The following is a 26232-nucleotide window of genomic DNA, read 5'->3' as shown; positions in this document are numbered from 1 at the left end:
AATTAGGCAGAGTGTTCTTGAGTATGGAGCCTGCAGAGGAAAGAAACAACCTGAGATGGCTGGCAAAGGGGGAAGCGTGCTTGAGCCTCGTGCTGAGCAAGCACCCTTGGCTGCTTCCCCACGGCAGTCCCTTCATTAGACGCTGGGTAGTTAGCTGTCCAGAGTGAGACGGACAGGTGGGAGGCACCAGTCAGCGTATCAGAGTAAACAAGAAAGCCTTGGTGATGGTCTGGGAGGGACTCCATGACCTCACCACCTCCAATCTCCCCCTTACTCTCTCTGCGCCAGCTTGAGCACCATCCTGCCTTAGCGCCTCTGCACGTGCCGTGCCCTCTGCCTGGTATACACTCCCCCCAGCCACCCGTACAGTTTAATCCCTCACCTCATTCAGGTCTCTGCTCAGCGTCACCTGGCTAGAGTCCTTCTCCAACCATCTGTTTTAAACAGCACTCCGTCTCTGTCAGCTTTATTTTGCTTCATAGCACTTAACTACTGCCTGACCTTGTTTGTTTATTGTCTGTTTCCTTCTAGGAGAAGGTAAGCTCCATGAGAACAGGCCCTTTGCCTGCTTCACTGCTCTATTTCCTGTGTCAAGAACACCCCCTGCACATTGTAGAAGGAATTAGGAGCTGCACTTTCAAAGAAGAGGCTTGTAGCCTAGAAAATGCTTTTTCCTGAAACTCTTATAAAGAGGAGTTTTATTCAGCCTGGCACTTACCTGTATTCAATTTCAAGACCACTCTAGGTGGGGGAGGGTACAGTCGGTAGTGGTATTCTAACTCTTCTAGAAGGTTGGAGGATGAGGGCCATTTTTAATTGCATTACTTTTTGATCTTTTGCACTTTTTTTTCTATTTCCAACTTTTTATTTCTACAAATTCAAAATCTGTAGAAAAGTTGCCAGAATAGTTCAGTGAACACCCATGTACGTTTCACTTAGATGAGCTGTTTGTTAACATTTTGCCACATTTGCTTTCTCTCTCTCTCTCTATATATATATACATATTATTACAGATCTCACTGAAGTATTTAAGAATAAGTTGCAGATGTGACCCTTCACCTCTAAACACTTCAGTTTGTATCACCTAAAAGGAGATATAGTTACCTTATTCTGGAAATGTAACATTGATACAGTGTCATTAGCTAATGTGCAGACCTGTCTCAATGATGAACTCTTTAACAGTAATATACATGTAACAACAAGAAGGAAGTCTCAATCCAGGAAGAAGCCTGGGATCACACATTCCATTTAGTTATCAAGCCTGTTTAATCTTTTTCAGTTTTTCTTTGTCTTTCATAACATTAACATTTTTGAAAAGTACAGGTCGTTTGCTTTGTAAAATGTCCCTCAATATGGGCTTATTTATGTTTCCTCATGATTAGAGTCAGGTTTTACATTTGGGGGCAGAAATACTACATAAGTGCTACTGTATCCTCCTAAGTGCATCGTCTCAGCAGGTACATACGTCAGGTGGTCCCGTTCCTAGTGATGTTAAATTTGATCACTTGGTTTAGGTAGTGTCCAATAGATTTCTCCACTGTGAAGTTACCTTTATCCTTTTGTAATTCATAATAGTATGTGGAGAGATACTGCAAAGCTGTGTAAATATCCTAGTCCCCCAACAAACGTTCACCTAATGGCTTTAGGATCCCTGGAGATTCTTGCCTGAACCATTATAATGATGGTAGTTGCAAAATGGTGATTTTTCTAACTCTTTAATCATTTATATAGTTATAAGTTGGCCTTCTATTGTAAAGAAGAGCTTCCACTTACCCCATTCATTCATTTGTTATAAATATGGACTCATGGCTTCTTTTCTTTAAATTCAGTGTGTTATAATCCCTTACTATCATTCATTTTGGTGCTCGGATCGTCCTAGACTTGGCCTAACTGCACTGACCCCTAGCATGTGGAGAGAAATACCTAATCCCAGGAGTAAGAAATATTTTTAGTACATTCACAGTGCTTCTGAAATTTTAATTGCATATGAATCACCTGGGGCCCCAGATTCTGCATTCCTAACAAGCTCCCTGGTGGTGCTGATGCTGGCGGTCTGTGGACCGCAGTTGAAGGAGCAAAGGTGTAAGGGTTTGTAGGCTGATCTGGAAGACTTAAAACTGTCTTGCTCTCCCTGTTTTACCACGAAAAATTCCCCTCATTAACATGGAAGAGACTGATTTTTTTTTTTAACAATTTAGTGACATTTTTTCTTTTTCAATTAATTTTTATTGGAGTATAGTTGATTTACAATGTTGTGTTAGTTTCTGCTGTACAGCAAAGTGAATCAGTTATACATATACATATATCTACTCTTTTTTAGATTCTTTTCCTATATAGGTCATTACAGAGTATTGAGTAGAGTTTCCTGTGCTATACAGTAGCTTCTTATTAGTTATCTATTTTATATATAGTAGTGTGTATATGTCAATCATCAAAAAATCTACAAACAATAAATGCTGGTGAGGGTGTGGAGAAAAGGGAACCTTCTTGCACTGTTGGTGGGAATGTAAATTGATACAGCCACTATGGAGAACAATATGGAGGTTCCTTAACAAACTAAAAATAGAACTACCATATGACCCAGCAATCCCATTCCTGGGCATATATCCAGAGAAACCCATAATTCGAAAAGGTACATGCACCCCAATGTTCATTGCAGCACTATTTACAATAGCCAGAACATGGTAGCAACCTAAATGTCCATCAACAGAGGAATGGATAAAGAAGATGTGGTACATACATACAATGGAATATTACTCAGCCATAAAAAGAACGAACTAATGCCATTTGCAACAGCATAGATGAACTTAGAGATTATCATACTGAGTGAAGTAAGTCAGAGAAAGGCAAGTATCGTTTGATATCACTTATATGTGGAATCTAAAAAAATGGTATAAATGAACCTCTTTACGAAACAGAAATAGGGTCACAGTTGTAGAGCCTGATCTTTTGAAGAGTGTATGAGCTCTGGTAGGCATGGGGGAGAGAAGAGCCATGCCTCTGCTACTTGATTCCCAGAAATCATGATGATGAGGAAAGCTGTATTCCTCTCACTCATCTTATTTTTGCATTTCTCTAGAAATCCTGACCTTCCAGGGAGCTGGCTTCAGCTGATTCCTGGGATCAGGAGAAATAGTGACAACCTCAGTGGAGGGTGTCCCTACTGGTATTCTCCATTAGTCAGATGGAACTTTATTAGTACCAAGGGGAGATAGGTAGTTTCAACTCTCCTCATCAAAAAATAAATGTTCATTTTCTTCCCCCCCCCCTTTTTTTTTTCTGTTGGAGTTATGAGCTTCTTGTCATTGGTGGATTTCAGTGGCCTTTAGTCAAATAATTTCCTTTTTCCCATTAAAAGCTATTTCTAGACAGATGATTGTTTGCACCTTGGCCATCTGCGGTTTGTGACCACTACATTCATAAAAATTCCAAATCTATGTGGTATTTTGTACTGCTTAGTCATCTTGTATAATCTATTTACATTTTTATCAGTAATCTTTTTTTTCTAACATCTGGCCTCTAACTTTCATATTTCCCCTACTTTATCCTATTGAAAATTGATGGTGTTTTCCTTATAGAAGCAAACTTTACAAGTGTGGGAATCCCTCTATGGTGGTCTTAGAGGATGCATGACAAATCAGAGGACACCTAATCTTATTGGCTGAATGTTTGTGTCCTCCAGCATTCCTGTGGTGAAATCATGTCTCCCCACCCCCAATATGATGGTGTTAAAAGGTGGGCCTTTGGGAGAAAATTAAGATTAGGTTAAGTCCTAAGGATGGATCCCTCATGAGTGGATTAGTGCCTTTATAAGAATCATGAGAGATGGGACTTCCCAGGTGGTCCAGTGGTTAGGGCTCTGGGCTTCCACTGCAGGGGGCATGGGTTCAAACCCTGATCGAGGAACCAAGACCCCATATGCCTTGCAGTGCAGCCAAAGAATCACGAGAGAGCTTGCTTCCTCTACTCTGCTCTTCGCATGTGTGAGGATACAACCGTGGTCGGCCACCTGCAAACCAGAAGAGGGCTCTCTCCAGAACCCAACCATGGCGCCACCCTGATCTCAGACTTCCAGCCTCCAGAACTGTGAGAAATGCTTCTGTTGTTTATAAGCCGTTCCAGTTTATGGTATTTTGTTCTAGCAGCCTGAACTAAGACACCTGCTGTTATCAAGTTATAGTCATCCTCATTTAGCAGGTACTGATCAGGCTTGGGGAGTGAGTGAGTGTGGAACCAATGTGCACATGCCAGCTCATTTAACAGAGTTCAGAGGATTTCCAAAATGAGTGTTTGTTTTTGTTTGTTTGAATCTCTACCATTTGTATTTTCTGCTGTTTCTCACATTTAAGGAGACAGGTGATAATAGTAGTAGACTTCAGAAAAGCTTGGGTACTTTCTCACTTACGAATGCTTTACAACTTCGTACATCCCAGGGCTCTCCCTTAGCTTCCCCTTCTTTCCGGGAGGCTGGCCCCCACCTCTCTGCTGAGGGGTGCTAGGCCCTCTTCCCCTTATTGCAAGGAATCTACCTGCTATCAGAGCCCCCTTCTCTGCCAGAAAGTGCCATTGCTCTTGTGATTCCTCTCATGGTCACAGCAGATATTTGTGTGCTCCTTGAACTGTGCGGAGTTAGTAGGGATTTTATTCTCCCTCTTTGAGTAATGTGTGTATTACAGAAGGGTATTTAATGTAGCCACACTCTGAAAACATTACATCTAAAAGCTAACCTGGCAATCTCCTAGTAAGATACATCAACAAGTAGATACCCTTTAAGTGTTCTTTGTTAGAGTATGCCACCTGAAGGTTTCTAATATCAAGGTGTGTAATTGGCTTAGCCCAGTAAGAGATGATTGTCCCACAGAGGTTCAGTGGTTGCCATAGAAGCATGGGGCCAGCAGAACCTGCAGTCTGTGCGGTCCGCTGTTAGTGTGCTCAGGGGCTTGGCCGTGGCTGGGTGCCCAGGCCCTGGGGGAAGCAGAAAGGCTATCCTAGTGCCTCGTGCTAGACACCTGGTACCGATTAGACCACACCTGCTTTCTGCTGTTTGCTCCCTCTCTTTCCCTCTCCTGTGAGTTACTCTTTAAAAAAAAGCACGGAAAATCAGAAATGCTTCAGATTCTGACCCATATCTCTGTGTATCTTTGTAACTTCTCAAAACTGTGTTTGCCTTCTGATGATACTCAGAGTGCAGGTTTCACCTCGTTCAAATGTAAAAGCATAAGTGGCTCATTCTGACCCTGAAAAATTCTCAGGTGAGCTGCTTCACCAAAACCTCTGTGGGACTATGACAGCATCCTTCACAGTGCCCCAAACAGTGTTTAACGCGGAGGTACTAGGAAGAGTTTGTTAAATAAATGATCCAGAGCAAAAAAGAACGGCAACTGGGTGCATTTTATTTTCATTTTCCGTCTTATCAGCCTTTTCAAAACATCATTTTGATTCCAACAAACTGGGATCCCTCGTTCTCTTTCCAGTGCTGTGTTTGAACACGGCTCGAGTGTCAGTCCCTGGCTGTTTACACTCTCACATATGCATAGACTGGTGCTATCTAAACACAGAAATGCCTTCTTAGTTGGCATGATCAGCTGGGGAAATAGGTTATTCAGTTGAAGAATACTCTGGAAGTTATGTGCACCTTTACGTGTGCCCCAAAAGTCTTGAGATGATTTCCCAGGTGTTTCATGACAGTGTGCTGCATTATTTTACTCAGTGTATTGCCGTGAGGTTGTTATAAAATCAGCAGCATGTATTGAGCATCTGCTCGGTTCACGAACCTATGCTGGGTCCTGTCTGTCCCTGCCTCCAGGGTGTTTTCCCACCTGACCTGGTAGACCGCATAAACACCAAACCTCAGTACTCATCCTAAACTCGTTAAAACATCAGGTGCACAGGTCTCTAGCAGTTCTCAGAAAAGAGAGACTCAAATGAGGTGGGAAGGCTGGAAGAAGGAACAATTTGAGAAGATGTAGAATTGTAGTTGGCCTTCCTGGATGGTGAGGAGGAGGAAATAGAGCATCCCATCTGGTGGGGAGCGGTGTAAATAAGCCCAGGGTTAGAGGTTGGTGTTCACATTGTGTTTGCGGGACAGTGAGAAGCTCGCTGCAGCTGTGGAGAGGAGGTGCTGTGTTGGAGAGAGTGGAGCTAGGGTGATGAAGGTTGTCTGGTTCCAGGCTCCAGAGGTGCTGGGCTTATGCAGAGCAAAGTGGTCTGGAAGGTGGTCCAGCAGCACCAGAGCACTCCTGGAACTGCCCTGCTGGGTTCCACGCCTCCTCCATCCATCGTGAGCTGTGTGGTCCTAGTTGTCATGCAAACTCTCTGTGCCATGATTTCATTTGTTAGATGAGGACATTGCTGGGTACTTGGCAGAGCTCACTACATTATTTGTTGTTGACCAAGGGAGAGAAGCAGTGGCTTTAGAAAGCTGACTCTGACCTGCAGGATAGGTTGAGTGAAGCTTGAGGAGGGTTCGTGGGGCTGCCTTTTGCCTAGATGGCATCTGAGATAGGATTTCAAAGGTGTCACCGAATTCCAGCCTTTATGTACAAGAAGGAACAGGAAAGCATAGAGGATGACGTGTTGAGTGAGGCCATTCCGTTCCCACCACATCTCCATTTCACAGATTTTTAGGAATGATCATGCTTGACAGTCATTCAGGAACGATTTGGTCAGAGTAATTGGCAGTGCCCCTTAACGGCCACAGGGAACTCTTAGGCTGGTTGGTTAGAGGAAATGAATTATTGGGCCAGAAGTAACTGGAAGTTTATTTGCTTTTTATTTTGTACCCACTTGGTTAATATTTTGTACTGTGTACCTAGAGGCTGCTGTGCAGACAGGGATGAGATAGAGAACTGAATCTGAATAACTCAAAGTGGAAAATAACTATGAATATCCCTACAAGGATTGTAGTGTCTAACTACGGTTAACTCATGCATGCCACTTCTCTCTGTCTGTTGTCTTTACACTTTGGGTGGGTAAGAAAATGGAAGGCACCTCCTTATATAAAAACAAGAATTCTGTTTCATGCCTTTTCTTGAAGCTTTTCTTTCTTTTAACTATAAAACCTTTAGCTGAAAGTAAGTTGAATTCATCATTGTACTAGGAAGTTTGCATTTTTACTAAGCTTGGTGTCATCCGTCTTTGTAAAGATATAAGTTGCACTTCAGTCCTGTCTTCATGGTAGAAACTGTATGAGAAAACTTACAGCGTGAGCATTATACTACATGAAGAAACAGCATCTTCAAAGGATAACACTACAAAACACTCACATTTTTGTTTATCACAGTAAGTTTTACTTCCTAAGTGCTACTTGTCTATATTTTGATTCTGAATATTATAGATGTTACCATATGTGGTATAGAGTGTTCTTATGTGCAGTTTAAATGGTTTCCAGAGTCAAGGTTTACAAATGCTAGTAGTTCTGATATATTGCTCCAAACATAATGCCAGGCATTGACGGGCAGCATCAGCTGTTAATTAGTCTTGATACTTGTCTCTTATAAAGCACAAAAGAGATAATCAGTTAAAAGTGAGTGTGACTCTAGGGCTTCCCTGGTGGCGCAGTGTTTGAGAGTCCGCCTGCCGATGCAGGAGACACGGGTTCGTGCCCCGGTCCGGGAAGATCCCACATGCCGCGGAGTGGCTGGGCCCGTGAGCCATGGCCGCTGAGCTTGCGCGTCTGGAGCCTGTGCTCCACAACGGGAGAGGACACAACAGTGAGAGGCCCGCGTACCGCAAAAAATTAAAAAAAATTTTTAAAAAGTGAGTGTGACTCTAATATTTGAAGAAATACATCTCTCTAGTTCTTAGCCCATGTAGTCTTTAAAATATACCATGCATATGTGTGTGTACATGTGTGTTTGTGTATATATGTATCAAGTAATCTCTGTAACTGTTCTGTTCTATGTAGCACAAATTAATTCTATGCCAGATATTGTAAATATCATGTGAACTGATCAAAAAGAATATCTAGAATTAAGTGCAGTATAAATTGATTTTAAAACAACCATATTCTGGCTTGTACACTTGGGAAGATTACATTAATGTGAATGGGGATTCACTACTCCTCCCTTGCTTTTCAGTTCAGTTGACCCCTTTCCTTCTTTGTCTTCCTCAGACCCTAATGTAATCACCCTTAGCTTTCTCTCAGCCTCCATTCCTATACACCATGTGTCTCCACACGTGTTAGCCTTTTGTTCAGTCCATTCATCCGTTTGTCAATCATTGCTGTCTGCAAATCAGTACTACTCAAAATATGGTAACCAATTCAAATGGATTCTCAGTGCTGGGTTTTTTGTTTCTTTGTTTGTTTTTAAATCCTTCTCTATGTGCCTGGACAAATTCTCTCTCATTTCCTGTAGCCATGATCCTAAATTTGATTAGTGTCCCTGAATTCTTTAACCCAGTGGTAACTGAGTTGTAGTCCCTTCTGGTGGAAACATCCCTGGAGAGAGTTTCCCTCCCCTGCAACGTGCAGTTCTGGTGCTGCTGCTGCAGTCTCTGCTGCTGTCGTTATGTGGCCGTCTTCTCTCTGCGCATCTGTGTCTTCACATGATGTTCTCCCTATTTGTCTGTCTCCTATTCTTATAAGTACGCTAGTCCTCTTTTTTTTTTTTTTGCGGTACACGGGCCTCTCACTGTCGTGGCCTCTCCCATTGAGGAGCACAGGCTCCGGACGCGCAGCCTCAGCGGCCATGGCTCACGGGCCCAGCCGCTCCGCGGCATGCGGGATCTTCCCGGACCGGGGCATGAACCCGTGTCCCCTGCATCGGCAGGCGGACTCTCAACCACTGCACCACCAGGGAAGCCCATACGCTAGTCCTCTTAAAGTAAGAGCCCAACTACTCTAGTATGACCTCATTGTAACTTATACCTTCAAAGACCTTTTCTCCAAATAAAGTCACATTCACAGGTTTCAGGGGTTAAGACTTTTATATATATCTTTTGGGGGCACACAGTTCAACCCATAATAGGCATTCAGAAGAAATCTGTGCGGATGTTTATTTAACATGTAATATTTAATCTTTAATGTGGCAATTAAAACAATGACATTAATGAATAAAGTACAAAAGTATGAAGTGTTCACGTTGTTGTTGAGTATGGGTATTATAAATGTCAACTTTTAACAGTTAGATTCTATTTATTCAGTTTTATTAATGACTAGTGTTTATTGTTGGATACTTCTAAAGTGAATTAACTTATATGACATAAAGGCTTCATACAAGCATTCATGCCAATGCTAATAAATTCAGTTTCTAACTACAGAAATTCTTTCCTTTTCCAGTAGAAATGAGTACTTCACCTAAAACTTCAGGCTTCATTGGTAAAGAGCGTTAAAGAACAAATTGTTCAGGAAGTACTGTAAAGGAAATGGTGGTCTACTAATTTATAATCATCAAATTCCAGTTAACTTCCCTGTCAGTATTTGTGATAAGTATCATCCTTCTTAAATTTTAGGAAGTGAAATATCATTGTAAGTTGTTCAAATCAAGAACAATTCTTGACAAAACTCACCTTTTAAAAGCATAAATGAATACATGTAATTACTTCTCTTCCTTGGACTTTTCTGCAGTGTTCTTAATTTAGTAAATTAAAAATGCCAGCATTTACATGATCTAATGTCAAAGCCTCTCCTTTTGTAATTCAATATAGTAGTGAATGGTCCTCAGTCTTGATGACTTGAGTGAAAAGTACTTTGAAACTCTTTTCCTCTGTGCACAGATCCTTCTTGATTTACATGTAACAGTCATCCAAAAAGCTAGAAGGGGCGAATATCATTAGTACTTGGGCTGTGTAAATTTCTTTGTTCAGCATCTGTAGAAATGGAAGCATCCCTCCTTGTCCCTAGGCTATGAGGCCAGATCTAGTTCCCAGAGACTCAGTATTCTTATTTCAAATGTGCTCTCTCTTGTTGCAGCTGTTGTCCTTCAAAGGGCAAAGGAGATGGGAAGGTGAACGCTCACCTCCCTGTCCTTCAGGGCTTCTTCTGAGACCAGGGTCCAGGCCGCAGTGAGGCTGAAGATGACATGTACACACACTCCATCATGGCTTTCCCAGGTCAGGCCAGCTTGCAGCACTGTCCATCAGTATGTAAGCAGAAAGCTTACCCCTCGAAGCCCTGTGTTTTCTCTCAGATCAGCACTCTAGAATCCCAGGTAGAATGGGGAAGTACTTCTTTAAATGCCACTAGGACGATTTGGTGTTTTGAAGTCAGAGGTGGGAGACTAAGCCTGCTCTTTGGCAAACAGGAGAGAATGTTTTTGTTTAATATTCCTTTTCCTTTTGTTGGTAAACTTTCTGCATCGTGACTTAGGGGAAATATCAGATTATGCAGACCTTTACAAAGAGGAATAAAAGGTTGTTTCTAACTCTCCTAGCTGTTTGATGATGACGATAGTGATGAGATGACCCCCTTCTCATAGTTAAACCACTGTATCCTACTCATTGCCTGGAAAATAGAAATCTTAAAGTTAGTTTAAATTGTTGCACTAAAAACATTTTGGTTTGAGACGGTCGTCAGAAGCTTATTGCCACTATAGAAGTTTTCAACCCTGGGATATAGGGAAGTTTTTAATTGCTGTCATCTATGCATGTTCACAGAGATATTCTCTAGGTCAGGAGCTGGCAAAATACAGCCCAAGGGCCAAATCTTGCTCACTGCCTGTTTCTTAAATAAAGTTTTATTGGAAAATAGCTAGCTACATCCATTTGTTTACATACTGTCTTTGGCAGCCTTTGCCCTATGTGGTCAGAGTTGCATGGTTGAGACAGATATCATATGGCCCACAAGGACTAAAATGTTCCCACCTGACTCATTACAGATGCAGTTCACTCTAGGTAATGCTCCCAAATTGTACAACCGTATGATTGAGGATTTTCAAGGCCCATTAGAGATGATGTATCCCAAGTCTAAAGCATTTTTATAGATGGGCAGATCAGGGCTCGTGAAGTGACTTGCCAAGGGTCTTACTGTTTGCTGGTGATTTCTTTTTCCTTTTTTAAAAAAGGAAGATCTTTTATCCGAGAACTTTTTAAAAATTGTGATAAAATAAACATAACACAAATTTTACCATTTAACCATTTTTAAGTATACAGTTCTGTGGCATTAAGTACATGCATATTGTTGTACTGCCATCACCACCATCAAGCTCCAGAACTTTTTCATCTTCCCGAACAGAAACTCTGTACCCATTAAACAATAACTTTTCGTTCCCATCGCTGCCCCCCACCAGCCCCAAGCCCCTGGCAACTCCCATTCTATTTTCTGTTTCTATGAATTTGACTACTCCAAGTACCTCCTATAAGTGGAAAAATATGATATTCATCCTTTGTGACTAGCTTATCCATAACTTTTTAATTGAAGGAACTATGCTTTACAGAAACAGGAAAATCCTAGCCTTCTCCCTGACTGACTCACCACTTGTCTTGGACCAGGGTAAGCTGATCAACTTTTCTTAATATCCGAGACTATACCCAGGTCACTCAGTTGAAGTTTTAAATGTTCATAAAACTCTACACTGCTGTGTACATCCTATTTCTTGACTTCATCTTGATGAGTAATTTAAGCCATGATTTTCATATTTTACACACTTACCACTTAGAGAGTAATCTTTTAAAATTCTTAGAGGAGGAGGAAGGGTACCTGGCAGGAAAGTTAGGTGACTGTTACCTCCATGTACATCGTAAAAGCAGATAAATTGTATGAAGGCATTTGTTATAAGTATTTGTTTCTCATCAGGCCTTAAATTATGTCCTATGTTTTCATTGTTTTGTCTAGGTATGAAATTCTTAAAATTAACTCAGCAAGCATTTGTTAGCTTACTATGTACAAAGTGCATTACTTATAGTGTCTCATATAATCCTCATAAAAATTCCTCTGAGGTATGTACTTTTAATTATATCCATTTAAGCAGTGAGAAAACTGAGGCAGGAAACAGTTCTTTGCCCTAGAACACAGAGTAGTACGAGATTGTACCAGAATTTGAACATGGGCAGTTGGCTGCGAAGTCAGAATTCGTTTATTTGCTTATACATTCCTTCATTCAACACATATTTAATGAGAGCCTATTATGTTTTAGACTTACTTTGGCCACGCCGTGCGGCCTGTGGGATCTTAACTCCGACCAGGGATCAAACCCACGTCCCCTGCAGTGGAAGTGCAGACCACCAGGGAAGTCCCATATTATGTTCTAGACTTGATTCAAGGGATACAGCAGTAATGATAAAGTCCTGGCCCTCATGGGGTGTATGCTCTGTTAACTGTTTTCTATACAGCCATCTTGTATTCTCATTCATCATCTAATCCAAGACGCTTTGATACTGGTGCTTTTTTCAGCTTCTCTTCAAGAAGGTATCAAGGGCTTCCCTGGTGGCGCAGTGGTTGAGAGTCCGCCTGCCAATGCAGGGGACACGGGTTTGTGCCCCGGTCTGGGAGGATCCCACATGCCGCGGAGCGGCTGGGCCCGTGAGCCATGGCCGCTGAGCCTGCGCGTCCGGAGCCTGTGCTCCGCAACGGGAGAGGCCACAATAGTGAGAGGCCCGCATACCGCAAAAAAAAAACAAAAAACAAAAACGAGGTTCTCTTGACTCTGGGTACAGTGTCCTTTCTTCTAAACCACGGCTACCTGTAAAGTTAGGACTTTTTCAATTCGTGTGCCTGCTTTTCTCTGATAGTTGAATGTCGATGTCACTAAGTTTCTATATTGCACTTGCGCCAATTGAATTTCATATCTTTTTTTTTGATAGAACATTTTTTCCCTAATTTTTCTATAGTCACTTCTAACTTAGAATCATCTACATTCAGATTTGATGGAATATTCTAAGTTCCTGCATTTGTGCATTTATGATCTTCAGGGATTTAATCTGACCTCTCAAAATAACAGTTGTGGCTCTGTGCTGATGTTTTAAACTATGGTAGCCCTGATGGAGTAAATCCAGTCTTTCCTTATAGTCTGTGCCTATTTTAGTTCCATTCTCTGTTCTTCCAGTATAACTGGAACTTGCCCCAGACAACTGTTGACATCACAGTGAGGAAACTACAGCTGTTTTTTTCTACCTCTCAAGGGAGAAAAGAAAATTTGGTTCGTTTGTCCCTTTAGCGTAATGTATCTAAAGCACTTTAAAATATTTATTAAGCTAGTTGCACAGTCTTCAGCAGACTAATCTTGTCTCTATTCCTAATGCTATTTATCTGTTCTCACTATTAGTAATTTGACTTCTCATTTTTTCTCTGGCTTTCTCATTTATTTTTCATATCCATAGCTTTTGGTATTTTGCCTTGCTGTCTTTGTAACTGGCAGAATCTTAAGCATGCAGGGCTAGTTTCTTGACCACCCATAGTACTTCTTTCAACTGGAGTTTTTGTCATTTGATTCTCTTTCATTTGACACTTTTTTAATAAATTTGGTATACTGCTCCATAATTGTTTCTTGTGGATAAGTCTCTACTCCCTGGTGTGACTTTAATTAGTAGTCCTGGAGGGCAGGGATTAACGTATCCTTTGTAAGGATCCCTCCAAGAAGAAATCCCCCCCAAAATACACAGAATGTCTTAGAGTGTGTGCAGTTATTCAGTTTTTCAGTCAATATTTATTTGAATGATTACTGTTTGCCATCCACTCTGCTAGGCATGCAGTCAAGTGATGGATTCACTGGGCTTATGTGCTAGCAGTTGGTTCAGACAAGTTAACCAGGTAATACAAGACAGTGTAACGTGGGACTTGAGAGAAGAAGGATGAGTTGCGCGCGCTCTCTCTCTCTCTCTCTCTATATATATATATATATTTATATACACACACACACACACACACACACACACACACACACGGCACTATATGTGTGTGTGTGTGTGTGTGTATATAGTGTATGTACATCAAGGAGGCGCCTCATCTACTTTGAGCTTTCTGAGAATGTGGCCTTTGAGATCATCAGATACCCAAAGAATAAATAAGGGTTGGGCAGATTTAGCAAGGGTGGGGAGGGGATTGGGATAGAATTGGGACAGGATGCTCATTTGAAAGAACAGCCATCTCTAGCGCTAGAGGGTAAAAGGTTCGTTATGACTGCAGCATGGAGTTCAATGGAGAGGCTGTAGAAGTGACAGGGATATGGGGTGGGCTTATTAAGTATTGGGGCTTTATCTTAAGAAAAAGGGTTTTTTTAAGTCAGGGAGCAGCATGATCAAATTTTCAGTTAGAAAGCGTCCTCTTCTCTGGCTGTGCTGTGGAGAGTGGTTTGGCAGGGAAGAGCTGTAGGGAGACAGTCTTAAGAGTTCATTGAAGTAATGGGGATGGGTAGAAATGATGGTGATCTGAACCAGGGTAGGTTAAGTTAAAGGATTCAAGAGACATTTAGCAGAGACAGTCCTTGAGAATTATTGATTACAAGGGAGGGTTATGTTAAGAGAAAAAGACACATGGTCAAGGGTGATTGGAAGTCCTTCAGTTCTCTGTTCCTTCCCATTCCTCCATCATTGATTTTAGGCAGTCATAGATTTTGAGCTGTAATATCCATGGCCATAAAATAAATACATTCAGGCCCAGTAGGACACTTTAAATTTTAATATTTTCTAAAATCTCTGTAGGATGACTTTTAGATTACAGAGGGTAGTTTTATGTTAGAGATAGTCTATGTTAAAAGCTTAAATAGCATACTTAGGTATATAAAATAATTGACAATCATGGAAAAGTCATTTAATATTTCAGGGAAATGTAAAGATGTAACTCTTTTAAAATGTTATGCTATTAAACATCTGTTCATCGATGATGTATTTATTAGGCAAGGAAGGAATGTGAACTTTTCAGTACAGAATTACCCATCCATGGCCTAGCCTTAACTGAAATAAAACTCTAGACATAAAGTATAAAGTAATGAAAACATTTGTTAGGTACGCAGATAGCTCCAAGTAGTTCCAAGGGTTGTCAAGAGCCAATTGTGGTTTCCTGGAAGAATCTGGATCAATGATCAAATGAAACAAGCTATCACTGTGGGATTTTGCTGCTTTGATGGGAAATCACCACTGGCCAGTTCACTGCTAAGTACTCTGTAGTCGCCATTTCCCTCCCTCCCTTCATTTATTCTTCCCTCCCTTTGTTCCTTTATTTCCTTGTAAGTTAATCTTTTTCTTACCTAACCCCTCTTAACTTCTTGGGTTTGAGAAGTTCTCTTAAGACGTGTAAATAATATGGAACTGGTACCTTTGTTTTGGTCTTGGCTTTACCAAAATGAACTCTGTGATTATGAATTTGTCACTTCTCGGGATCTTGGTTTCTACATCTGTAAAATGAGACAGCTCAAGTAGATGAGTGATAAGGGGACTCTCAGCTGTGATCTTTTACCTGCCTTTTCTCTTTCCTGGTCCTGTATATCTAGTTGCTCCCAGGCCTTTGTTTACTTGAGGGTCCCACTGGTTTTTGAGATTTGTTATCAAAGCCACCCCCTCATACTGAGGCTTCTATGGTTTGTTCCAGTCCCCACAGTCAGAACCAAGGGACTAAGGGGTGAGCTACTGGAAAGTAGAAAGCAGTCGTAAGGGAGGAGATGCCACACAGCAGCTAAAAGTCCTATGTTTAAATCCTCAGAACTTACACGAGTCAGGAAACTGGCCCCTTCTTAACATTCCCTCTCGCCATTTTTTTTGTTATTTTTTTAACCAGACACATGTTTGAGGTTTTGTTTTTTCTTTTTTGTGTGTGCGCATTTTTTTTCTTGGAATGGGCAGGGTGGGGTGGTAGCTGAAGAGGGGAAAGGAGAAACTACTGAACACTTTACTACAAACCATGCTGCCTCAGGACACGAAGCACAGATTTTCTTACAAAGGCTGTCATTCTCTCCCCGCTTCCAGGTCCACCATTTGCAGTTTCATTATGGCAACCCCGCCTCCATGTCTATCTTCAGGTACTGCTCTGTAGCATATTTCTGACCCCTCCCTCCATTACTAATGTAAGTCCTCCTAATATCCATCTCAAGCTCATCTCCTCAGGGAATGCTGATTAACCCCACTTAGTGTTGATCACCAATAACACTTAAGCCCCCTGGACTTCATTAAGTGTTATTCTTTAAAATAGCTTCAGATGTAAATTAGGAAAATAAGTCATAATGTATATGTTGTAGTTTATACAGTGAAATCTTCCATTACATATATTTTTTTAATATCTATTTTATATATTTATTTGGTTGTGCCAGGTCCTAGATGCGGCAGGTGGGTTTCTTAGTTGCGGCATGCATGTGGGATCTAGTTCCCTGACCAGGGATCGAACCCAGGCCCCCTGCGTTGGGATCGCGGAGTCTTAACCACTGCGCCACAAGGGAAGTCCCCCATTACATATTTTAAATATACTAGAAATAGGGTGACTTTTCACATATTGATATGTTTAGTTAGTTTCCAAGATGAAAGATCTGGAGAGGAATCCTGCAACTATAAAGTCATTTTATCGGACTTGTTTTCTTTGCTCGTTGTGATTGCCAGGACTTGCTGAAGTTGGTCCCAGCTTGGAAATTGGCATGTATACTTTTGCACAATGGTTCTTATAAGGACTATGAAAATGTGGTCATTGAAAACTGTTTCAGAAAATGTATTGCTCCTGCTATGATGTTAAAAATGGTAATTTTTAAAGGTTATGTCCACTCTACCTAAGTTTAATTATTAATTGGATGATTTTTAAAGCTGTCTTGTCTACTTCTTGGTGTATTTTAAATTTGAAATGGATGTTTGAACACTTGCACCCTGCTCGACCAGTGGTCAGTGGGTTCCTTGGTTTGCCACTAGAGCCATCTCCACTCTGGTATTACTAAGGTGACTCATGTCGTTTGGAGGTAAGGCAAATACTTTGCACTAATTTCCCCCCATCCCTTCTCCATTACTGTCAGCTCCCTAGCCATCACTGCCCTCACTTCTCCAGAGGCAAAGATGATGTAATTGCAGCATCTTTTCCTCTTTCTAATACACAAGATTGAAAGTTGCCCTTGGCAGATACCCTTTGGGGTGTTCTTTTGAACTTTTGTTTACTGGTGTACACCATGCTGATTTGCCTGCTATTTTAGGATTACTGGATTGCAGTCTTCTAAGCAACAAAGAACCAAGTCTAATTTATGTTTAGCAAAATACTGGTTGTAGTAGAAATTTGTAAGTTTGTGGAATGCAGTATATTAGGATTGAATGACTTTGAGGAATCCTTTAATGTATGCTTTTGAATAAATTTTTTGCGCTTGTAGTTCTTAAAGTCCACTAGAAAGAGAACTGGGGTTGGTTGGTTGGTTGGTTTTGAACCTTGCAAGCAGTAAGAACTCTTCACCTTTCCACGAACACCCCCCACCCCCATCGTTCTCCCTTGCTTCCAGTTGTCCTTGATCCTGATCTCCAGACACCACGCCCAGTAACAAGTTCCTTAGTGGTTCTTAAATAGGGTGCAAATCAAGCGGCCTTCGTCCCCACCGCGGCCCACGTGGGGCTAGTTTGGGGAAGACGCAGCTGAGTAGACAATTTCGCAGGGTGACTCATTCTCAGCACCGACCATCGCTTGTAAACCCGCCAGGGAAAATATGCCAGACATTGTTATGATGAAAACAACTGGGAGGGGTCGGTGGTGAGGAGAAGAAGAACTGAGATAAAATTTGGTCAAATCTACCGTCGCCCTGGAAGCCGGGCGGCGAGGCGGCCGGGGCGGCCGGGGTACCTGCGAGGAGCTCGGGCGGGCGGGCGTGGCCTGCGGGCGTGGCGGCGGGGGGCGTGGAGGGGGCGGGGCCGGCCGGCGGCTCCGGCGGTTGGAAGGGGGTGGAGTTGCCCTTGGAGGCGGCACCGGCCCTGGGCCCGAGGCCCGCCGCGCCCTATCGGGCCCGAGTCGAGTGGCCCCGCGGAGCCGGCGCGCTCCCGCCTGCAGGGGGAGGGCGGACGGGGCGCGGGGACCGGCCAGGCCGCGGCAGGCGCTGTTTCTCTTTCACTTTCCTTCCTTCTGAGGCCGGCGCGCTGGCGGCGAGGAGCGGCGGTGGCGGCAGCCGCGGGGTAGGTACCCGGCTGGCTGGAGAGCGGCCGAAGGGCCGGAACTCGGCCGCCCCTGCGCTCCCCGCCCAAGTTTGCGCCGGGAGCCGGAGCGGCACCTCCAAGCACCTGCCGCGGCAGGCCCCGTCTGGAGCCGGGAGAGCTCTTCGGGGGGCGGGGATGGGGGTGGCCTGCCGGGGTCTGGGGGCTTTGAGGTCGCGCCTTACGGTCGGGGGCGGAGAGGGTGGCGGGCGCACGGCCCTGGGAGAGGCGGCGCGTCCTCCCAGGCGCAGCCCCGGCCCGGCCCGAGCGGCGCGTCCGCCGGGCCCTGGCCCGCGCACCTGCCAGGCGGGCGGGGAGGCTTGTGCTGGGACCGCCTAGGGCAGTGCTACCGGGTCCTGCCGGAGGACGAGGAAAAGTTCCCTCCTGCCCCCGCCCCGTCACTGCAAGTACTTGCTTCCTTTAACCTTCTTGGTGACAGGGCTCTATGGCTTAAGATCACAATCCCACCCCGGGGTCGGGACTCTGCATGTCCGGTTTCAGAGGACTTTGTCTGACTTTGGAGCTTCGTAGCAAACCTGTGAGAAAGGCAGGGCCGTTAATCCCAGTATATAGAGGAGGAGGCCGAGATCCAGGCACGGATAATAAGTGCCTTGCTGCAGGTCATACAGGGGCTCAGGACCAGAACCCAGACCCCCTGTCTGATAATTACGCTCTCTTTCTGTTACACCCTCGACACAATTTCCTGAGCGGATAGGATGATTACTTGCAGAACCTATTCCGTGCATATTCTCAGTGGCGATGTGTCTGTCGATGCAAGATGGAACGATACCTTTTACCTCTCCGGTTGCTTTATATTTAACTTATGAGTTAATAGCTGAGATAGAAAAGTTTTTGTTTATAGAATTAACTTGGGAAATCCACACCTTTTTTTCATGTTGTGTCCTCTAAGAGGACACGTTTGTTGTAAGAAACCTTTAAAACTTTTTAAAGTAACCATATGGACAAGCCATCCTAGACGTTTCTGGAAAAAAAAAAAGTTAAAAAAATTAATGACATTCAGTTTTTACAATGTGCTAGCTATATGTATGTTGTCTCATTTAATCGTCACAACTGTAGGAGGCTGGCATTCTTGTTTTCATTTTACAGTTTAAAAAACCGTAAGACTTAGAGACGATAAGTAACATTGCCCAGGTTATACATTTACTAAATGTGACTGGTGTCTGTTTAAGATTTTGCAGTCTAATAGAGGAGATTAAGAATGAATGTAGCTGTAAATAAAAATAGAAGGAAAATGTAACAGGAGAGAAATAAGGGTAAAAAAAACCGGGGAGATTACACTGAGGATAGCTTTGGAAAAGGGTTTGAAGAATAGGTAGGCTCTAGATAGGGGAGCAGAAGAGCTCTTTGGATGGAGGGCATAGGACCTGCAGAATGGACTATGGAAAGAACCATCCTTTCAGTTTTCCTGAGCTTTGAATGATATGTTAAGGTCAGCCTGTGGAGGGTCTTATACGACAAGCTGAGAAATTTAAAGGTTTCTCTGTTACAGAGTAAAGAGGAGACACTGACATTCTTTGAGAAGAGGATCCAAATGTGATAGAATAAACTTGGTAGAACATAAGTTGGGCTGCAGGTGGAGAGGTAATATTTGAGTAGGATGGCTGTGGATGGAATGGAAAAGGACATCCATTTGATTTGATTACCGACTAGGTGTGGAGTACAGAATGGAAATAGGGAGCATTTTGATAGGGAGGATAATGGCTTCAATTTTGAATCTTTTAGCTTGTGTTGGCAGGAACTCCTAATAGAGCAGTCAAGCAGATAGTTAAAATGCATTACTCAAGAGGTAAAGATATCAAAACCAGAGTTAATAGCCTCAGGTGTCATTTGTATAGATATGATAGTTGAGGCCTCAGGATTGGATGAATTTGTTATTATTCTGACTTAATCATAGCAGGTTTACAAATTAATGTTACAGTGAGGGAAATGTTCTATTCACCTGTTCACCCAGTTTGGAACATGTAATACTTGTTGCTAATACATTGGTGTTAATACAGTACGGGTAATTTGACACCTTTTTCTCTCGTCTTTTTAAAATTACTGTGGAAGAAGATATGGGAAAGCAGAACCACCAAAAGGAGTGATGACCAGCGATCTCATGAGAAGTCTGGATGTTAGTTCTCATGCCTCAGGACATCCAGTTGGGAACTCCACAGCAGCTCCTGGGATCAGACTTTCATCCACTTAATACCCCTGTTTGCCTGAACTACTAGAGCCAGTCCTAGCTAACCACGAATGGCTACCCAGAGGAAACACTTGGTGAAAGATTTCAATCCTTACATCACTTGCTATATCTGTAAAGGGTATCTGATCAAGCCAACTACAGTGACGGAATGCCTCCATACCTGTAAGTGTTCTTTATTTTGTCATCTACCTATCAGAAGTTTTGGGTTATACTTCTTCTTTTAAAACTACCACATTTTGGGGGTTTTCCTCTAGATTTTAACTTTTAAAACAATGAGTATTCTGAGAATTAACTTTGAATTTATTTTCAGAATTGAATTTCTCACTGGGATACCAGTGGTATGAATTTTTTCTTGTTTCTTTTTTAGATTGTTATAGTTCACTTTTATCTGATTTTAAAATGTTCTGAAAATCATAAGCAGTTATTGGTTAAACTATAACAGTTTTTTTTACGTGAACTATTTCAGGTTTTCGCTTTTTAAAAATTTTACTGAAAGAATTAATATGCTCAGAGATTTTTTTAGGATCTGCATACTTTAATTCATTGTGGGTTTTTTAAAATCACTTTACTGAGGTATGGTTGACGTAAAGAAGCTGTACGTGTTTAATGTGTATAACTTGATGAGTTTAGAGATAAGTATATACACATGAAACCATCACCCACATCAATGCCATAAACCTTATCCATCACCTCCAAAAGTTTTCTCTCACCCTCGTTTATTATTATTATTATTGTGATAAGAACACAATGTAAAATCTACCCTCCTAGCAAATTTTTAAGTGTACAACACAGTATTGTTAACCGTGGGCACTATGCTGTACAGTAGATCTCTAGGACTTACTCATCTTGTATAACTGAAACTGTACCCTTTGACCAATGACCAACAGCCTCAGCATCCCCTGGGAACTTGTTAGAAATGCAGATTATCAGGACTCCCCCCAGAATTACTGAAGCACTCTGGGAGGAGGCCCAGACATCTGTGTTTAACAATCCCTCCAGGTGATTCTGAAGCACGCACAAGTTTGAGAATCACTGTTCTAATGAATGATCATATCTGTGGAACTCCTGACAAGTTTCTTTTTCACCTGTCCTATCAGTAGAGAGACATTTTTGTAGCCACTTAGGCCAGTATTTCACCTATTTTTTGTGTTTTTGCCAATATGAATTTATTTTCCTATTTCAATGAAGGTAATTCCAGTACGTTCTAGTTTAATGCCTGTTATGTGCACCAAAGTAGATACTGTATATACTTGATTTCATTTTAGCTTTACAGTAACCTTGGAGCAGTTTGGAGGGGATGTGGGGAGACAGACAGAGTATAGAGATTATCTTCACTTGTGGGTGTGGAAGCTTAAGAGCTAAGTCACTTGCCCAGTCCCGCAGCTTATGAGTAGGAGACCTGTATTCAGCTCCAAAGCCCATGCTCTTTCTAAGATAACCTGGGACATTTTTTTAATCCCCCCTTCAGCTATTCTCCCTCTGCTTAACCTACATACTATTATACCGGTAGTTTTAAACAGGGTTGCAAAAAAAAGAATCACCTGTTAGTTGTTAAAATGGCAGATTTTATAAATATTTTACCACAAAAAAAAAGTCACCTAGGATGTTGTTTAAACATAAACTTTTTCACACCTCCACCTGGAGAGATTGGTGGGTATTGTGATGAGGTCTGGACATGTGTATTTTGGCAAACCTCTCCAAGTGATGTTGATGTATACTTTTTGGAGGTATTACTGGGCCCATGCTGTTCAGTTACCAGTTAACTATGAACTATCTTGAAATGCTCATTTACTGTTGCACTGTATCATTATCTAACTTGAACAGTTATCAGTTAAACATCATCAAACAGATATTTATTGAATGCCTACCGTGTGCCAGGCACCATTCTAGGCACAGAGAATAGCAGCAGTGAACAAGGTAGTCAAAAATCTCTGCTCTCAAGAAAGGGGAAAACCAATAATAAACATATGCCACGTTAGATTGTGTTAAATGCTATGAAGAACAAAGAAGGATTGTAGATAGGAGAGTTGGGGTCATTTTATATAGTGTGTCAGGGTTGGCCTCTTTGATATGATGACATTTGGACAGAAACCTGAAGGGATTGAACTCTGGATATATGGGAAGAGCGTTCCGGGCAGAGGGAAAAGCAAGTACACGGCCTTGAGGTGGGAATGCCCTTGGCAAGTTTAAGGAACAGCTAATCAGTGAGAAGGCTATTGCTGCAGGTCAGCTGAAAGATTATGGGGCCTTCAGCCAGGGTAATGAGGTGTGAGATGGAGGCAGGGAAGAGTGATTGACTGTGGATGTATTTTGGAGGAAGAACCAGTAGGACGTGGCTACTCTAGAGTGGGGACTGTCTTATACTTTCCTATTTCCCACTACACGAAGCATGGCACCTGGACATGGTCCACAATCTGTTTTGTTTTGCTTCTTCTGACATTAGTGCATTGTTTTTATAATTGGATTTGTCCGGCAAAACCTGCCAGTTCTGTTTGGCAGATGCGAAGAAAGCACAAATTCTCCAGTTTTTATCTATATAATACAGATTTTATATCTGTTCTTCTGAAAGAAAATTTTCTTTGGGACATAATGAAATCCCAGTTTAAATGTTATTTTTTTTAATATAAATTTATTTATTTATTTATTTATTTAGGCTGCGTTGGGTCTTCGTTGCTGCGCGCGGGCTTTCTCTAGATGTGGCGAGCGGGAGCTACTGTTCATTGTGGTGCGCGGGCTTCTCATTGCAGTGGCTTCTCATGTTGCGGAGCACGGGCTCTAGGCACGTGGGCTTCAGTAGTTGTGGCACGCAGGCTCGGTAGTTGTGGCTCGCAGACTCCAGAGTGCAGGCTCAGTAGTTGGTGGCGCACGGGCTTAGTTGCTCCACGGCATGTGGGATCTTCCCGGACCAGGGCTTGAACACGTGTCCCCTGCAATGGCAGGTGGATTCTCAACCACTGCGCCACCACGGAATTTCCTAAATGTTACTTTTTTGAAGGAAAAACAAAAGATTCTAGAAGTATAAACAATAAGTTTATAAGCAAGGGTTATGTTTATGTTTGCAACAGCAATTTAATTAAGGTCTAAAGGGATAGGTGACCGTTTAACAGCTCTTATCATTCTGGCCTGAAAAATCCCTTGGCAGTCAGCAAGCCCCTTTACTGAGAGAGAATGAACATGGCAGAATTGTGATTAAAAGACACAAATATGGCCTCTTTCATCCACAGAGAACACAGAACAGTAGAGTAAATGATGGTGGAGTCAGGCACTCAACCCAGTGTCTTAGGAGACCTGAGGATTCTGTAGTGCTAAGCTTTATGCACTTTCTGGTCCTTGGATTTCTATATATTTCTTGGTTCATATTCATACTGGGGCTTATAGGCAAAAGCTATCCCACTTGCAAAATATCCCCCTATTTGTATTGATAAAATAAATAGTACTGTAAAGCATGTTCCTTAATCATTGGTTGGCTCTATGATGTTACCTGGTTTTCTTAGGTATAAGGTGGGACAGATATATGTGGTACAATGATTTGGGATCAGTATAGATCCCAAATAGAGAACATGGCCCAATAGAGAAGATGGCCAAATGGGACAGCAGGAGAGTGAGAAGTGTTAAGTGACAATGAGGTACCCCCAGATAGTTTTCATCTTGACTTTGGCATATAAAAAATATCTTATTAAAATAACTTTGTACATAAACTATAATTTTATGATACTATAAGTAAAGAATGGGTAAACAGTAGTTCTTATTATGGAAACTCACAATAAAAGAGAAAGATTTTGTTCTTACTATTCGAGTTTGACATGTGTAAATGGAGCTTTATTATTGGTGAGCAGAAGCAGCCTTTAGGACCAGTCCCTTCAGAACTCTGGTTCTATTCTGAAGGAATAGTAGTCAAGTTAGGGAATGTATAAAACATCAATAAATTTGGATGCTGTTAAGTGTGATGAAAATGAGGAAACAGAATGATGTAATAGCAGATATATGTCAGGATGTTGCAGCAGAATGAATGCCAGAGAAGGAACCAAAGAGTGTTTTCTGCAATTCCTGAAGCCATGGGCCCAAGGCCTTCTCAGGCGGGGACATACACGCTTGGGCCTGGCTGCAGTGGAGGTGCTTTGGGGTGGGAGGTGTAGGGATCATGAGTGGCTCTCCCTGCTTTGATATGGATAAACGGAGTTCCTTTACTCTTTCAGATTACTCTGCACATGCATCTCGACTCTTTCTCTCTCCTCGAATCAGTTTGTTGATCCCTGTTCTCCCATTAAGAAATTCGGGAGCTAACACTGCCTGGCTTCCCTGTGGATGTAGAAACAAGGGCCAAAATGACAGCAGACTGTCTGACTGCAGCAGCCCTTGGTGTCCTTAGCACTCAGCTCTGTGGAAGACAGAGAAAGGGGCAAGGCAGTCAGAAGGAAGGGGGAGGCAGAGATGGCAGCGCGGAATGTCCCACACTTCTGACAAGGAGTCGCAAAAAAAAAAAAAAAAAGGGGGGCTTATAAAAGCCCCATCTTTAAGTAGGCTCATACCTCAACTACTAATACCAGCTCCCTTCAGCAGACCAAGGACATTTGATAAAAGGATAATAAAACTTTAAAATGAGGTAAAATTTTAAAATACAGATGAGTTTTCCCTTTAAATGATCCCTTAATGCTAGATGAACTAAATCCACATGTCTATGAGGTAATTTTAACAACCTAACAAACGTGTGGTTTGTTAAGTTACATGTGGTTACATGTCTGTGAGGTAATTTTTACAACCTAACAAACCTAAGGAAATAAATTTGTTCACACAAATAATTATTGAATTCTCTAAAATAAAGAATTAGATGTCAGGCACTTTGCTAGCCCGTGGAGTAGCGTGGTAAATAAGATAAATTTGGAACTTAAACTCTGCTGCAAAACTCATAAGCCAAGAAGAAATTTCTACAGGTTTATTTGGATCTATTTTTTTCTATTCTATATGAACTCACTTCCTCTGAGACTTCAACTGCCTATGCTGATGTCTCCCAAATCTTTATTCTAAGCATCAGAATCCCACTGGATGTCCACTTAGATGTCCTGAAGCCTCGTGGAACTTAACATTACCTAAAAGTGAATGACTGGGATGCCAACATTCAGTTGTCCAAGCAAGAAATATGCTCCATGCTTGACTCTCTTTACCCTCACTAACAAAACAGGGGCAAAGTTCTGTCTGGTCTCTCTCTGTAATCTCTCTTGAATCTGTCCCTTCACTCTCATCCTCTGTGACCTTTCTCACTCAGGTCCTCATTCCTTCTCACCAAAGTCCCTGCAGCCCACTTCTAAGCTGTGTCAGTGGTGATCATTTACAAGGGCTTACTGTCTTCATCGCTCAAGCTTCAGCCAACCCAAAATTTCCTAAAGGTACTCTACTGCCCTCAGGATAAATTAAAGCTACGCAGCTGTGACTGATTTCTGCCCTCTCCCTCCCCCCACCACCTGACACACACTGCACACACATGGTTCAGCTGCTTGCTCTGCTTGGAATGTCTCCTGTATGCCTGGCTAGCAGCCGCCCATCCTTTAAAGCTCATCTACTCCAACATATGCCACCTGTCTACTCCCATAGGCCGATTTAGCTTAAGTGTATCCTTAGTACCTGGTACTTGAGTGTTCAGTAAAAGCTGAAATGAATAAATAAATGGTCAATCAGTTGATTAGTTTGTGTGTTTTTCCTTTCCAAGATTCAAATGCAGTGAAAGGTACCTTGAAAGGCACGTAGATAGTGTGGGTTAGGAACTACGGATTTTGAAAAACTGTCTTCTGAAATATAGGTGGGAGCTTTGTGGGTCATGGGTAGGGAGAGGGAGAGACGCAGGATTGGGGAGTAGAGATCGGTGGTTCTAAATTAAGGGATGCTCTATCTCTTGCACCAGGGTCCTGAGAAATTTTTGAGGTTGCTTAGAGTGTGTTTGCTGGCGGTTGTATAGGTTGTTGACTTAAAATGAAAGACTTTTCACTTAAACTAAGAACAAAGGAGCTTTGTTCCAGCAG

At 42.2% G+C, this 26232-nt stretch overlaps 1 protein-coding gene across 3 annotated transcripts in view; it reads left to right on the top strand.

Annotated features, from left to right (window-relative positions):
* Positions 1-26232, top strand: part of PCGF5 (polycomb group ring finger 5) — a 114783-nt gene that overhangs the window by 31118 nt on the left and 57433 nt on the right. For 2 of the 3 annotated variants that reach the window (XM_070043884.1, XM_030865068.2), the window contains exon 2: positions 20086-20380. In XM_070043884.1, coding sequence (XP_069899985.1) covers positions 20269-20380 — 112 coding nt within the window. In that variant the 5' untranslated portion in view covers positions 20086-20268. Of the gene's footprint in view, positions 1-17850; positions 17995-20085; positions 20381-26232 lie in introns of those variants that run through there. The other variant, XM_030865067.3, reaches the window with a different exon arrangement.

The sequence above is a fragment of the Globicephala melas genome, chromosome 16 (assembly GCF_963455315.2).
Source record: "Globicephala melas chromosome 16, mGloMel1.2, whole genome shotgun sequence".
NCBI lineage: Eukaryota > Metazoa > Chordata > Mammalia > Artiodactyla > Delphinidae > Globicephala > Globicephala melas.
This window is presented reverse-complemented; position numbering and strand designations above follow the sequence as displayed.